Consider the following 16523-nt stretch of genomic DNA (forward strand, 5'->3'; position numbering starts at 1 on the left):
TCCTGGCCCAATGTATTATTTCTACCTGACTACCACCAAGACAGGATTCATATCTATTCCACTTACGAATACAAGAGACACGGTTCTCATCTAGCCGGTGTCCTAGGTGACAGTAGCATTGAAAGGAGCCGGCTGTGTTCTGGCAGGTATGGTCACAGCCTCCGTTGTCTACCAGACACTCATCCACATCTGCAACATCAACAACCAGAAAATGCAGATTTCCTGAAGAAAATGTATGTGCTTGCTTCAGCAGTCTAAAATATATTTCATGGGGAGGCAGGGTAGCCTAGTGGTTAGAGCATTGGACTAGTAACTGGAAGGTTGCAAGTTCAAACCCCCGAGCTGACAAGGTACAAATCTGTCGTTCTGCCCCTGAACAGGCAGTTAACCCACTGTTCTTTGGCCATCATTGAAAATAAGAATTTGTTCTTAACTGACTTGCTGAGTAAAATAAAATGGTAGTGTCAGAGGTTTAAATTGTTAGAGGCAAATGTACTGTTTAAGTTGAAGCAAGCACCCCTATTAAAACAGCACAGAAAATGGCATAAAAGAGCACCATAGGTTCAGCATCATCATGGCATGACATCATCGTACACAGCGGGGTGTCTTCCTGCTTAGAAACATCAACAACGGAACTAAAATCTGCCAAGACTGCGATTATTGGCACCATCCAATTTGCCCCCTTGTGGTATACATACTGTGTACAGTATACTGGGAAGAGCCAACTATTACAATCTTGACAGATTTAGATTCTGTTGATGTCTTGCAGTAAGTCATAACACTGTGTAGATATATAAAAAATTAAAAAACATATTTGATCCAATTTTGATCAAGGAAGTTATGTTGCTTAATAGAACGTACCATCACAGCCACACCCATCCGAATTGAGACGGTAGCCAGCCCCGCAGTAGCATTCGTAACCCCCGGGATAGTTGGTACAGTCCTGCTCGCAGCACGAGCTTCCCACCTCACACTCGTCCAAGTCTGAAACATACACAGTCGTTGTTGACAAGTCTGTTTATGGAGAGATTTTAGTGGCAATTTTTTCAATAACTTTTAATTCATGTAAAATTCTAAATTATTTGCAGATAAAAATCACTCCATATCGATCAAACTGCTCTTTGCTCACCTACACATGTCCTGAGGTCATCGTCCAGGTGGTAACCATGGTGACAGCTGCAGACAGGTCCGAGGGTGGAGTGTTGGCACTTTTGGGAACAGCCTCCGTTGGCAGTCTCACAACCATTCACGATCTCCATCTCGATTCCTTAAGAGAAAGAAATATGGCCACATGCCCAGAATATAGGATTATCGTTGCATTGTGAAGTTCTGCTGATCTGCGCTTTGGAGTTGAGTGAGAGTGAATGGGAGTTGACAGAGGGAATGGGAGCTGACTGAGGGTGAATAGGAGTTGACTAAGGGAATGATAGTTGACTGAGAGAGAATGGGAGTTGACAAAGTGAATAACAGGACTGAGAGTGAATGTGAGTTGACAAAATGAATGTGAGTTGACTGAAAGAGAATAACAGTTGAATGAGAGTGAATGTGAGAAGACTGAGAAAGAATGTGAGTTGACTGAGGGTGAATTGGAATTGACTGAAGGTGAATGTGAGTTGACTGAGGGTGAATGGGAGTTGACTGAGGGTGAATGGGAGTTGACTGAGTGAATGAGAGTTGACAGAGAGAATGGAAGTTGACTGAGTGAAAATGATAGTTGACAGAGTGAATGGGAGTTGACTTACGATAGCATTTCCTGCCATCGGCACCCAACTCGTATGCTGGGTTACAGACACAGGTGAAGGAGCCCTGGGTGTTATGGCAACCGTGGGCACAAGCAGCTTTGTCGGTCTCACACTCATCAATGTCTGGGACAAACACACACACACACAACTTTGAACTACTTGCATTATCATCATAATCCTCATCACCACCATAACCAATAAAATCATCACCAGACTCATTTAGCAAATGATGGATATTTACCTTCACAGTTTTTGCCATCCTGTGCCAGTATGTATCCAGGAAGACAGTTGCACTGAGCTGTTCCTCCATCATTCTTGCAGGTGTGCATACAGCCCCCATTTCTGTCTGCACAGGGGTTTCTTACTGAAATACAGTTACATGGGATGAGTACACACACATGAACATTGAAAGAAACATTCACACACACACACACACACACACACACACACACACACACACACACACACACACACACACACACACACACACACACACACACACACACACACACACACACACACACACACACACACACACACACATTTCATAATATTCACTTGTCAGCCCTTCTCTCTCTCTGACTAATAGAGACATATGCATAATACACATAAGCAACATACACACACACATTGTGACGGCCCAGAACGTCTCAGTGCTTCTCCTTCCAATAGGGCGCTTCCCTTTTAATTCCCAATTAAATAGCCAGCATCAGCTGCTCAAAGTGGGGTGGTGATGGAGAAGCGAATGAGGATGTGTTCAACCCTCAGTTCCAAAGCTTCTTTACTCCGTTTGTTTTGTTGTATTTAAAAGTGTGCTTTGTAGCCTAGTCGCAAGTTTAACCAGGATCGGATCCACTCATTGCTTCCTTTGGACTACACATCTGTTGTTCTCTGTTGGTTCTTCATGGCCTTTCACCACCTGGAGATCTGTTGGCGGATTGGATTGTCTGACTGACCGACTGACTGGAACTATTTTGCATACAGTATTTCATTTGTTTTAGAGTGATGTATACCGTGATGATTTAAGACTTATTGAGATGTGATATTCTTCATGGTTGTGTGGTAAAATAGTTTATATTTTGATTGTATGATTGAGACTGGGTTTACGCTACACTTTATGAGGTCACTTGAGTTCACTGAACTCATTTACCAGGCTGGACTCTTTTAGGCCCGAAGTATGGGACTTTTCTGGAGGAACCAGAGCTCATTATTTGTTATATTATTATGTGTGTGATCATTTATGTTGGTAATACAACCCACGCGAAAGAACACAGTTGTTTTGAAGTTATTTCCAATGTTTTAAGGGTTTATGAAAAGTGTATGTCCATCCTGACTTTTACATGAGTTCTTTGTATTGGTGTTGACTTGACAGACCAGACGGGACTCATTCCCTCCCAAACCGAAAGGAAAAATCAATATTTTCTCTGGTGGGCACAACCTACCTGGCACCCCTACAAACAATAACCTCAAGTCAAAACCGTTACAACATACACAGACTGACAGATACACACACACACACACTTCATTTCCTCTTGCTAGCCCGTCTCCCCTGTGGATTTAAGAGAGTAAATGGGTAATGTGGTTAAATGGTGGTGTGGTTACTTTCTCTGTGCAGAACAGGCCATAATTACTTTCATGTCTGCACCCCCGAGGAGTGAATTTCCAAGGAGCTCCACTTACTAGAAATTATGCACTTTTTAAAGCTTTTTAGATTTTTTTCTTGGTAGTTAGTTGTTGATGTATGGAAGACGATGTTAGACAGTGCACATCTAGCTAAGCAAGAAATGGAGATGGCTTCATATATTGTAAAGGGACAGAAAATCAGAAAAGGTAGAAGATGTCCACATCTGCCCATAGATAGAATTGATACAGCAGTAACAATGTTACTTTTTCACAATGCAGGTTTGTTTGAAATCCACCCTAGGTGGATAACTATTTAATGCGTTTCTATATGTCGCTTTTGGATCGGGTTCGGTAACCATAACAACAGCGGAACTCTGGTAAGCCTCCTGATGATTGCATTAACCAGTCATTCTGCTGGCACGACAGACCATTGGTCAGAGGTCGCCAAGGTGATGACGGCCTAGTCGGACTGGTCTCTCTCTCAGACCTTGGAGTCTGATACAAGACAGGAGGAATTTCAAAGCCTGCCAAAGTGCACAGTAATTTAACATATAGGGTTATTACAGTGTTCACTCCCAAATAGCTGCATTCTCTATATTACATCCTAATATATTTATATAAAAGTATCCCCCGCTTTAGTGCTAAAATTGGGCTAATGCATGTCTGGTATCAAAACCATTTAAATATAACTTCAATCCTATTGGATCTACAATAGCAGTGACATCTCTCAAAGTGCTTTTTTTTTGTTGAAAATGTGAAATTCCAAGAATATTAAATACGTCCATATGTCTTGATATATAAAATACGACATGATATATCTGAGATCTACTTGTCGACCACAATAAGAACCGTCTGAAGTTAAAGGATCTGAGCTGCCAATGGGCTTTGGGTAAGGACTGAGGACTGCCAGGCACGATATCTGAAGCCAACCACTCTAGCACAGCTGTATCCTCTATCTACTGTATCTTTAGCAGGAGGAAATCTGGGTGCTATAGTTTGGCCTAGAAGTCATTAACACAAGCTAGTAAGTACAGTATCGATGAACATAATCAGTGCCGTCTCCAGCCTTTAAGTACGTTTCAAATTCATTGCAAGCCATGAAACGCCTTTATGCGGTCAAACGCCTTTATGCGGTCATACCAAATGGGCATGGGAAACAACGATGGCCACATGTGCATTTGAGTTTGTTTAAAGTTCTACTTTTATGAGGATGCGGTGTTTGTCCACGGTTTTCATGAGCCTTGTTTGAGAAAATAATGTGGAGTTGGTTAGGAAAACACCAGGCTGGAGTTAAAGTCATGGACTTGCATCAGGTTTATTCGGACCCACGACAGGACAGGACCAGACCAGACAGACAGACAGACAGACAGACAGACAGACAGACAGACAGACAGACAGACAGACAGACAGACAGACAGACAGACAGACAGACAGACAGACAGACAGACAGACAGACAGACAGACAGACAGACAGACAGACAGACAGACAGACAGACAGACAGACAGACAGGAAGTGAGCTGTTGAAGCACAGACCACAAAGCCAACACAGTCAACACAGTCCGCACAGTCAACACAGCCAACGAAGTCAACACAGCTAGCATAGCCAGCACAGTCAGCATTTTGTAATTTCACCTCATCCCTGACATGGCAAACAAAGACAAAAAAGTTTGTGCTGCATGGAGATTCAAGGCCAAGATGGACTGAGAAATTGCGTGCACACCCACATCCACTATAAAGTTTAGGCACAACAGTGCAGTAACATTGATTTCATTGTTTTTGACAAAACTAGCGTAATGCGACACCTCATGGTGGATCATTGCTATCAGTCAACCACACATGTGTGAGCCATGCAACACTTGATAAACGACCACCAACCTGATCCGTGTCTGGACATGACTTCATGATTCATATTGAACATATGGAATATTACACGGACAGACATTTTTTTTATGGCAGTCTAGCGGCACTTACGTATGCAGTGTTTGCCGTCCTCTGCGAGCTGATAGTTGGGTCTGCAGTGACACTGGTAGTGAGCCGGGGACAGTTGCACACAGTTCTGCTCACAGCTTCCATTGCTGACGGCACAGGATCGGACGGCTGGAGACAAACACACAGAGAGAGCGACAACAGATCAACAATTAAAGGTGATGTATAGGACACAAATAAAGTTGATTTATTATCGTATGAAGAAAAAATACCTGTTTTGATGCTCTCAAAGTCTAATGCAGACAGACACAATTTGACCACTATTGTTTTTTGTTTCCGATGACCTACATTGACACAGGCCCAGAGTTTTTCATGAGAGCAGGATAAACTCCTGGCCCTAACAATGACTAGTAATTGTTATGAACATTACATGTACAGTAGGTCTGCTTTCTCTGACAGCAGGAGCAAGTGTTCGTCTATATGTTTTCTCAGAAAGAGCGAGACACCACGAGATTGTTTCAAACATTGGATGTATCATAACCCAAGGTGAACTGTATCTCTTTATGAGAAGTAGCTCCTCCATTTTCATTTGGATGAACTAAGAAAAGGGAGTCCCAGTTTCAAAACAAAAACTAAAATGTACCCCATCTCCACTCCACCCTTGGAATGTGATGATCGCAGACACTGTCCCCTCTGCTCCAATCTGTTTTCCCTTCAATTGCTACCTCGGAAGAAAAGCCCAATAATAACATGGAGAGAAATGCCGGAGATAATTCATTTTTTGCTGCTCCATTAGCGAGCCATTGTGTTGGGCCAATAAGCATACGGACAGCAGGGGGTACTTACGTGGCTCATTGCAGTGGACCTTGTACAGAAACAACCCCTGCCGCTAACCTCTAGGCCATTGGAACCTTATGTACAGTATATCTGACAGGAATGGATAGATATAAGCAATATGGTAGTGGCTTAACCAATATTGCTTACACCTAGTCCTGTCAGATCTACTAAAGTACCTAGAGTGGTATAGGGGAAATGGGTTGTTTCTGGACAGGGCCTATGTTTATGGAGGAAAGCCATGAGATTATCAGTGGAAAGTATCAGGTCTTCCCCTGACTGGCAACGTGCCCAGGGGAAGCCAACATGAGTCAGCGGACAGTGTTGCTTGGAAAGATAGATTGCCCATTTGCTCTCCATTGTTTGTAAATCAATCAACACTCCACATAGCCAATATTTGAGCCAGGTAGCGATATAGCGTTGGTCCAAGTTTCACTGATTCTCAAAGAACAATGATCATTTTCCTAATGATGGATGAGTTGGCTCTTTTGACTGTGCTAAGATCCAATGAGACTGACTGTCTGCAGTTAGCTTCTATAGTACTTGCTCCTGGTTTCAGGAGGAATCACAGGAACAGAGCTCTTAGTGGAGGGAGGCTCCAGAGCACTCTAGTGTGAAGAGGGAGAGAGACATGCTTTCCTCGCCGGTTTGTTTCATCTGGGAATGCTAGGGGACAGTTGAGACTACTTAGGGCTCATAATCTAAAAGGCCAGACGTACATGGGTCGACACTTTGTTCAGGGAAAGGGAGGACTTCATTGAAAGGAAATGAAGCATCATCAAGAGTGAGTCTTTCATTTAAACTTTTGCGAAGTAGGATCACACTACTCATGTTTTTTTTCAGTAAGCCATATCACACACAGTTTGTTAAGGATGTCTTCTGTTTTTCTACTGTTTGGAGCATCCTTGAGTTCATCAGCTGCCTTTCATTTAAAGGAGGAAAATGAGGCTTGGTGAAAAACAACGTGAGAATGACGAGGCGGTTTGTTTGACACATCACGCCATCAGAGGTTTCTGTGCCTTCAAAGCAGCCTGATTAAAATCGAAATAAATAACTCTATTGATTCTGCGCTTCTGGACTGCACACAGATGATGTGCATAAGACTACAGGGAATCTAAAATTAGAGCGTGTGTCAAAGCACATGGTCTGCCTCTTCAATGGTGAAAAGGAAAAGCAATGTGATTGAAAGTCTTTGTAGTTGAGCTGAGAGGACAGCATTTGGGGTGGCCAACCCTGGAGAGCTCTAAGTGGTGCACATTTTGTTCCAGCTCAGCTTTAACAGTAACACACCTGTTTCTACTAAATAGCTGTAAGACCTTGATTAGCTGAACCAGGTATGTTAGTGCCATGCTGGAACAAAAGCCTGCACACCCAGTAGCTCTCCAGGAAAAGGGGTTGGCCACCTGCACTCTAAGTCATCACTCTGCAGAATTCTATTCACAAACTGAGTGTAATTTAGGGCTCATTTGGAGTATCTCTGTGGTAATTATAAATAACAGGCACACTAACATTTCATCCAGACCAGCCCTGGTCAAAGCCAACTGTGTTTCAACAGGCCTCGGAGCTTCCCATCCACTGGGCACATACTGGTTGAATAAACATGGTTTCCACATCAATTCAATGAAATTACGTTAAACCAATGTGGAAAAGACGTTGAATTGACGTCTGGCCCGCTGTGCGGTAATGCTCCCTAATCAATCAGAGAGAGAGAGTTATCCTGACACGCTGTTGTTGTGTGAATTAAAATAAGCTTTCTGATGCATCCCTGGAACTTGCAGAGGAAAACAGATGAGATCTAAGCGAGAGTGTGTGTGTGCGCATGTACACATATACGAGAGGGAGAGAGAGAGAGAGAGAGAGAGAGAGAGAGAGAGAGAGAGAGAGAGGGAGACACTGCACTACTATATATGCCCAGACACAAACCTGCTCTGACAGGGCTGCTGGGGAACAGTGGGAAAGCTTGTCTCCTGCCAGCACAACAGACTCTTTGATTCCCCCTTTTGACACAAGCAGAAGGTGGAGACCCCTCTTTCACTGCTTTGATGTGAGTCCCAGCTTTTCCCGTGGCCTAGCTTCCAGACGGTGAGGGCAACAACAGAATACATCCACGTTGGCCCACATCCACCTGATTCATCCCAAACCTCCCTCACCCCCCTGCACCCCTTTGACCTCAGGTGACCCCTCCACACCCTCCCCTGGATCTTACCGATGCAAGTCCGGCCATCTGTGTGCAGACGGGTGCCCGGGTTGCACTCGCAGTAGTACGAGCCCCTGGTGTTGACACATCGGTGCTGGCAGCCCCCATTATAGACCTGACACTCATCAATATCTGTGGGAGAGAAATTACAAATCAGTGTAATCACTCGTTAATAGTAAAGCACAGTAAATTGTGGTGGAACATCTCTGCCTAAGCCCAAGGCCGGCATTATGAGCGGGGCTTAGGGGGCCTGGCCTGCCCTATCGTACCTTGTAATATTGATCATTTATTTGACCGAGATGCGCACTGACAGAAAGACCTATCAATCTCAGATAAATCATCCAAGCGAGCAAAACAGCGCCCCTCTGTCTCAGTATGTGTTGCCCATGTACAGTCGTGGCCAAAAGTTTTGAGAATGACACAAATATTAATTTCCACGAAGTTTGCTGCTTCAGTGTCTTTAGATATTTTTGTCAGATGTTACTATGGAATTCTGAAGTATAATTATAAGCATTTCATAAGTGTCAAAGGCTTTTATTGACAATTACATGAAGTTGATGCAAAGAGTCTTTGCAGTGTTGACCCTTCTTTTTCAAGACCTCTGCAATTCGCCCTGGCATGCTGTCAATTAACTTCTGGGCCACATCCTGACTGATGGCAGCCCATTCTTACATAATCAATGCTTGGAGTTTGTCAGAATTTGTGGGGTTTTGTTTGTCCACACGCTTCTTGAGGATTGACCACAAGTTCTCAATGGGATTAATGTCTGGGGAGTTTCCTGGCCATGGACCCAAAATATCTATATTTTGTTCCCCGAGCCACTTAGTTTTCACTTTTGCCTTATGGCAAGATACTCTATCATGCTGGAAAAGGCATTGTTCGTCACCAAACTGTTCCTGGATTGTTGGGAGAATTTGCTCTCGAAGGATGTGTTGTTACCATTCTTTATTCATGGCTGTGTTCTTAGGCAAAATTGTCAGTGAGCCCACTCCCTTGGCTGAGAAGCAACCCCACACATGAATGGTCTCAGGATGCTTTACTGTTGGCATGACACAGGACTGATGGTAGCGCTCACCTTGTCTTCTCCGGACAAGCTTTTTCCGGATGCCCCAAACAATCGGAAAGGGGATTCATCAGAGAAAATGACTTTACCCCAGTCCTCAGCAGTCCAATCCCTGTACCTTTTGCAGAATATCAGTCTGTCCCTGATGTTTTTCCTGGAGAGAAGTGGCTTCTTTGCTGCTCTTCTTAACTCCAGGTCATCCTCCAAAAGTCTTTGCCTCACTGTGTGTGCAGATACACTCACACCTGCCTGCTGCCATTCCTGAGCAAGCTCTGTACTGGTGGTGCCCCGATCCCGCAGCTGAATCAACTTTAGGAGACAGTCCTGGCACTTGCTGGAGTTTCTTGGGTGCCCTGAAGCCTTCTTCACAACAATTGAACCGCTCTCCTTGAAGTTCTTGATGATCCGATAAATGGTTGATTTATGTGCAATCTTACTGGCAGCAATGTCCTTGCCTGTGAAGTCCTTTTTGTGCAAAGCAATGATGACGGCACGTGTTTCCTTGCAGTTAACCATTGTTGACAGAGGAAGAACAATGATTCCAAGCACCGCCCTCCTTTTGAAGCTTCCAGTCTGTTATTCAAACTCAATCAGCATGACAGACTGATCTCCAGCCTTGTCCTCGTCAACACTCACACCTGTGTTAACGAGAGAATCACTGATATGATGTCAGCTGGTCCTTTTGTGGCAGGGCTGAAATGCAGTGGAAATGTTTTTTGGGGATTCAGGTCATTTGCATGGCAAAGAGGGACTTGCAATTAATTGCAATTCATCTGATCACTCTTCATAACATTCTGGAGTATATGCAAATTGCCAACATACAAACTGAGGCAGCAGACTTTGAAAATTAGTATTTGTGTCTTTCTCAAAACGACTGTACTGTATCTGATGCTGTCTGGACAAAATGAGTATGGCATTAGCTTGAAGGGGGGTCCCTTGAGACCCAGCAGTTCTACTTGAAAAAAAATGTGTGCAGCACTTGCAGACATCGGAGGTCCCATGAAAAAAAAAGCGCCCCCTATTTAAATCAAATATCCTTCCAACTGATTTGTTCTGGCACCAGTCCTGCCTAAGCACCAGAAGCCCTGCAGGCCACTTACAGAGAAGTCATTAGACACACACAGAGCAATCAGCAATAAATACAGGCGCATGCCAATCTCACAGGGCCAGGAGGTAACTGGAGACAGATGGACGAAGGCCAGGACAGTTAGCAAAGAAAGTACTGGAGGGCTGGTAAAAACACACACACACACACACACACACACACACACACACACACACACACACACACACACACACACACACACACACACACACACACACACACACACACACACACACACACAACCAGCCCTCTAACCACAGAAGTCCTACGGCATCTTGACAACGCTTGTACTTCAAGCAACCTGTCTTGTAGGACGTAGAACTCATATTCAAATTGTAATATTCCAGACCATCAGCAATTTAACAATGAAAACATACTTCCTATTTTTTTATATGACTCTCCATGAATAAGGCAGAATAATTAGCTAGCTACACTGAACAAAAATATAAACGCAACATGTAAAGTGGTGGTCCCATGTTTCATGAGCTGAAATAACAGATCATAGAAATGTTCCATATGCACAAAAAGCGTATTTCTCTCAAATGTTGTGCACGAATTTGTTAACTTCTTATGGCTGGGGAGCAGTATTGAGTAGCTTGGATGAATAAGGTGCCCAAAGTAAATGGCCTGCTCCTCAGTCTCAGTTGCTAATATATGCATATTAGTATTAGTATTAGATAGAAAACACTCGGAAGTTTCTAAAACTGTTTGAATGATGTCTGTGAGTATAACAGAACTCATATGGCAGGCAAAAACCTGAGGAAAAATCAAAGCAGGAAGTGAGAAATCTGAGGCTTGTATGTACTCAACACAGTTCCCATTGAAACCCGCTTGAGATATGAATGTTGTTGCACTTCCTAGGGCTTCCACTAGATGTCAACCGTCTATAGAAATGTGAATGAGGCTTCTACTGTGTTGTGGGACTGAATGACAACAGAATGAATCAGGTGTCTGGCAGTCAGCCATTTTCTAGCTGCGCGCATTGCACATGATAGCGACCTGCGTTCCATGGCTCCTGAAAACACAAAGGAATACTCCGGTTGGAACTTTATTGAAGATTAATATTAAAAACATCCTAATGATTGATTCTGTACTTAGTTTGAAATGTTTCTTCGACCTGTAATATAACTGTTTGAAGATTTTGTCCGACGTAACGCTTACCAGAATGAGCGTTTGGATATGTATACCAAACACGCTGACAAAAGTAGCTAATTGGACATAAATAACGGACATTATCGAACAAATCAAGCATTTATTGTGGACCTGGGATTCCTTGGAGTGCATTCTGATGAAGATCCTCAAAGGTAAGGGAATATTTAGCATGTCATTTATGGTTTATGTTGACTACAACATTGCGGCTATTTTGACTTAATTGTTCTGAGCGCCGTCTCAGATTATTGAATGGTTTGCTTTTTCAGTAAAGTTTTTTTGAAATCTGACAGAGCGGTTACATTAAGGAGAGGTATATCTATAATTCCATGTGTATAACTTGTATTATCATCTACATTTATTATGAGTATTTCTGTTGAATTTATGTGGCTATGCAAAATCACTGGATGTTTTTGGAAATAGTGAAAATACTGTGCCAATGTGAACTCAGATTTTGTTTTATAAATATCAACTTTATCAAACAAAACATACATGTATTGTGTAACATGAAGTCCTATGAGTGTCATCTGATGAAGATCATCAAAGGTTAGTGATTCATTTTCTCTGTTTGTGGTTTTTGTGACTCCTCTCTCTGGATGGAAAAATGGCTGTGTTTTATTGTGACTCGGTGCTGACCTAACATAATCGTTTGTGGTGCTTTCGCCGTAAATCCTATTTGAAATCGGACACTGTGGTGGGATTAACAACAAGAATACCTTTAAAACGGTATAAGATACTTGTATGTTTGAGGAATTTTAATTATGAGATTTCTGTTGTTTTGAATTTGGTGCCCTGCACTTTCAGTGGCTGTTGTCATATCATCCCGGTAACGGGATTGCAGCCCAATTAACATCCCTGTTAGTGAGTATTTCTCATTGCCAAAACAATCCATCCACCTGAAAGGTGTGGCATATCAAGAAGCTGATTAAACATCATGATCATTACACAGGTGCACCTTGTGTTGGGGACAATAGAAGGCCACTTTAAAATGTGCAGTTTTGTCACACGACACAATGCCACAGATGTATCAAGTTTTGAGGGAGCAATTGACATGCTGACGGCAGGAATTCTCACCAGCAGTTGTTGCCAGAGAATTTAATGTTAATTTCTCTACCATAAGCTGCTTCCAACATAATTTTAAAGAATTTTGTAGTATGTCCAACCGGCCTCAGAACCGTAGGAGGCCCATTGTCATGCCATTCATACACACCGCCATCACCTCATGTTTCTGCATGATAATGCACAGCCCCATGTTGCATGGATCTGTACACAATTCCTGGAAGCTGAAAATATCCCAGTTCTTCCATGGCCTGCATACTCACCAGACATGTCACCGATTAAGTTTGGGATGCTCTGGCTCGATGTGTAAAACAGCTTGTTCCCGCCAATATCAAGCAACTTCACACAGTCATTGAAGAGGAGTGGGACAACATTCCACAGACCACAATCAGCAGCCTAATCAACTCTATGCGAAGAAGATGTGTAGCACTGCATGAGGCAAATTGGTGGTCACGCCCCTACTTTTTTTAAGGTATCTGTGACCAACAGATGCATAACTGTATCCCCAGTCATGTGAAATCCATAGATTAGGGCCTAATGAATTGATTTAAATTGGCTGATTTCCTTATATGACCTGTAACTCAGTAAAATCTTTGAAATTGTTGCATGTTGCGTTTATACTGAATGATTAAACACGTTGTGACAGTGATTTAATAGTTTGCAAATTTGAGAAAAAAATGATCAAAGTGGTGGCTATCTCCTGCACAAATTCTGTGCAAGGAAGTCGGTCTCCAGTGCTGTGACTTGATCAGCTGCTTAGCTAACTTCTGAGCTAGCTTACTGACATAGCTAGTTAGCTTTCTAGTTCTATCTTTATTGACATAAAAGGCTTGCTTAAATTACATTGAAGTTGTCGACATACAGTCCCAGCATGATTTATGCTAGCTCCATGATTAATTCAGACAGCTTTGAGGCAGAAATGGGGTTCAGCAGACAATGTCACCTAGGTAATATTATCTAGTGTTAGACACCACGTTGTAGCCAAACTACGTTTGATCCATCCCATTAGTCTTTGCGAGATACGAGACAGATCAGTGCAAGCAATGCTAAAATGGAGTATATCTACCCCATTTATTACAACAAAAATTAACCTTACACCTGGATTAGGAATGGCACTGGAAAATTAACATATGGCCCCATGCAAGCTTCCTCAAAGGCAGTAAACATCATCCAGTTCCTCTCCATAACAACCAGTTTTATCTGTCCTTCACAGGCCAGAGGTCAATGATTCCCTTACAAAAATATATTGTGGTTTTGAAACTACAGTTAAAGTGCAGTAACTGCTGTCGATTGTGGTATTTTGGACACAGTAATTGCAGAATATCTGCAGTGTACTGCAGTTGAACTGCAGTTATACTGCACTTTAACTACAGTTACACTGCTAAATTACTGCAGTAAGAAAATTGTTATTTTGGATGCAGTATTTGTAGCATACTGTGGTTATAATTCACTCACTAACTGCCGTTGTATTCCAGTGTACTGCAATCTTTTTTCATAAGGGTTCTCTGTGCCTCTATTAAAACTTGATCCAGAGGCTCCTATGACATTAAGTGTCCTTCAGGGGCCAGTTTGAAGACATTCTCTTCTGGATATCACCGCTTCAAAGAGCACTACCATAGGGAAAATACATACTCAGCACAAACCTGCAGCTATCAAAAACGTAATAGTTTCCTGCAGAGTAGATTTAGCTCTATAAACTACACATTTGTTCTTCTAAGGAGCCACATCCATACAATGCACAAGATACATACTGCAGAAAAAAGCAGTCATAACAAATACAGTATGTCACTATGAAGAGAGTTGCTGACTCCATCAAAGCAATGAAGTGACATTTTCTTAATAAGACGAGAGCTTATTCTCCATTCAAGATTTATGGAGAACAAACATGGTTTCTTAGTTTCTTTGAAATACAGCCATCGTTCCACAATGTCAAGTCCAGTAGCATTCCACGACACGCTTTACTGTTATCATTTCAAGGCACTGTGGTCACACGGCTCGCCTTTCAAGCCTATGAGAAACCATCTGTGACGCAGACATCCCCTACTTCCAACTTCAACAAAACCAGAGACCACCAAAACAAGACGAATGTCAGAATGAGAGATAGGCTATGAGGAGGTATTTGGCTTTTGAAACAAAGACCTTTGGATGTCCTCTGATGTCCTCTGTCTTCTGTTCTGGAGCTATATTAGGGTCCACTTGGGGGCAAGGCCTGAAAGAGACTTCAGAGGACGTTACTAAAGCCGGAAGGAAAGGTCTGGCTTCGTGCCTCAAGAGGCCCAGGAGTGGAGAGTGGCCCAGTTGCCATTAAAACTGGGCAGTGTGATAAGCAGTAAATGCCTGAAGTGATCAGCCAAATTATGTTTACTGGATTTATCTTGGTACCATAAGGGATTTGGAGTTACAGCAAAGTTCAATCTATGTATCAATCTATACGGAGCAAAAATAAACGCAACATGGAACAATTTCAATGATTTTACTGAGTTACAGTTCATATAAGGAAATCAATCAATTGAAATACATTCATTAAGCACTAACCTCTGGATTTCAGATAACTGGGCAGGGACGCAGCCATGGGTGGGCTGGTTAGGGCGTAAGTCTACCCACTTGGGAGCCAGGTCCACTCACTGGGGAGCCAGGCCCAGCCAAACAGAATGTGTTTTTCCAAGGAAAGGGCTTTATTACAGAAATAAATATTCCTCAGTTTCATCAACTGTCCATGTGGTTGGTCTCAGACGATCCCACAGGTGAAGAATCCGGATGTGAAGGTCCTGGGCTGGTGTGGTTACACGTGGTCTGCGGATGTGAGGACGGTTGGATGTACTGCTAAATTATCTGGAGTTGGGGGTGTCTTATGGTAGAGAAATTAACATTCAATTCTTTGCAGTCAGCATGCCAATTGCCGCTCTCTCAGAACTTGAGACATCTGATGCATTGTGATGTGTGACGAAACTGCACATTTTAGAGGTGGCATTTTATTGTCACCAGCACATGGTGCACTTGTGTAAGGATCATGCTGTTTTATCAGCTTCTTGATATGCCACACCTGTCAGGTGGATGGATTATCTTGGCAAAGGAGAAATGCTAACAGGGAAGTAACCTAATTTGTACACAAAATTTGAGAGAAATTCGCTTTTTGTGCGTGTGGAACATTTCTGTGATCTTTTATTTCAGCTCATGAAACATGGTACCAACACTTTACATGTTGCGTTTATATTTTTGCTCAGTATATATTTGAACATTTGGACAAATATCAAATCCAACAAAAACCTTGCTGCCAGCCAATGCAAACAAATGTACATATGAGAGAATATTTGCTTTACATGTAGAATTTGGCCAAATAATCCACGTGATGTGTCTGGGTGAAGTCAAGGCTGTCAGTTGAAATGACTTGAAAGTCCATTAACAGACGAAGGAAACTTTCTAAAATAAATGTATTTATTCACGAAGCTGTCTCTTTCATCCTCAGATTGTATTTACAGCCATTTGTTTCCCCATACAGAACACCAGCTGGAGGAGGGGGCGGGGTCATTGCTACGGCATTTAATCACTTTCCTCCAAAAAAGCCTTGCAGCCAAGAGACTCTTAGTGCCAGACGTTATCTGTTTCACATGGCCAGGAGCGTGTAATAGTTCTGCCCAAAATGTGGAGCTCAGAGACCCATTTACAGCATGTTAATGTATAAGGATTTGAACATCTTGCTACTTTTCACAGCCAAGGGACAATTTACTGCTGAAGGGCCTTGAGACCAATTGGATCGAGAGAGAATCCAAATAAAAACAAAGATATGTCTGGATTAATTAGTGGAACGGCAAGAGATGAAAGCA

At 42.6% G+C, this 16523-nt stretch overlaps 1 protein-coding gene across 2 annotated transcripts in view; it reads right to left on the reverse strand.

Moving 5' to 3' along the window:
* The window catches only part of LOC112215981 (multiple epidermal growth factor-like domains protein 6), an 85552-nt gene that overhangs the window by 55385 nt on the left and 13644 nt on the right, over positions 1–16523 (reverse strand). For both annotated transcript variants that reach the window (XR_006079079.1, XM_024375512.2), the window contains exons 2-8: positions 8333–8455; positions 5338–5463; positions 1984–2106; positions 1743–1865; positions 1130–1267; positions 862–984; positions 67–189 (exon numbers count right to left, since the gene is read on the reverse strand). Coding sequence is in view for 1 of the 2 variants with exons in the window: in XM_024375512.2 (XP_024231280.2) it covers positions 67–189; positions 862–984; positions 1130–1267; positions 1743–1865; positions 1984–2106; positions 5338–5463; positions 8333–8455 (879 nt within the window). In the remaining variant the exon portion in view is untranslated. The remainder of the gene's footprint in view (positions 1–66; positions 190–861; positions 985–1129; positions 1268–1742; positions 1866–1983; positions 2107–5337; positions 5464–8332; positions 8456–16523) is intronic.

Source organism: Oncorhynchus tshawytscha, linkage group LG16, assembly GCF_018296145.1.
Source record: "Oncorhynchus tshawytscha isolate Ot180627B linkage group LG16, Otsh_v2.0, whole genome shotgun sequence".
Taxonomy (NCBI): Eukaryota; Metazoa; Chordata; class Actinopteri; order Salmoniformes; family Salmonidae; genus Oncorhynchus; species Oncorhynchus tshawytscha.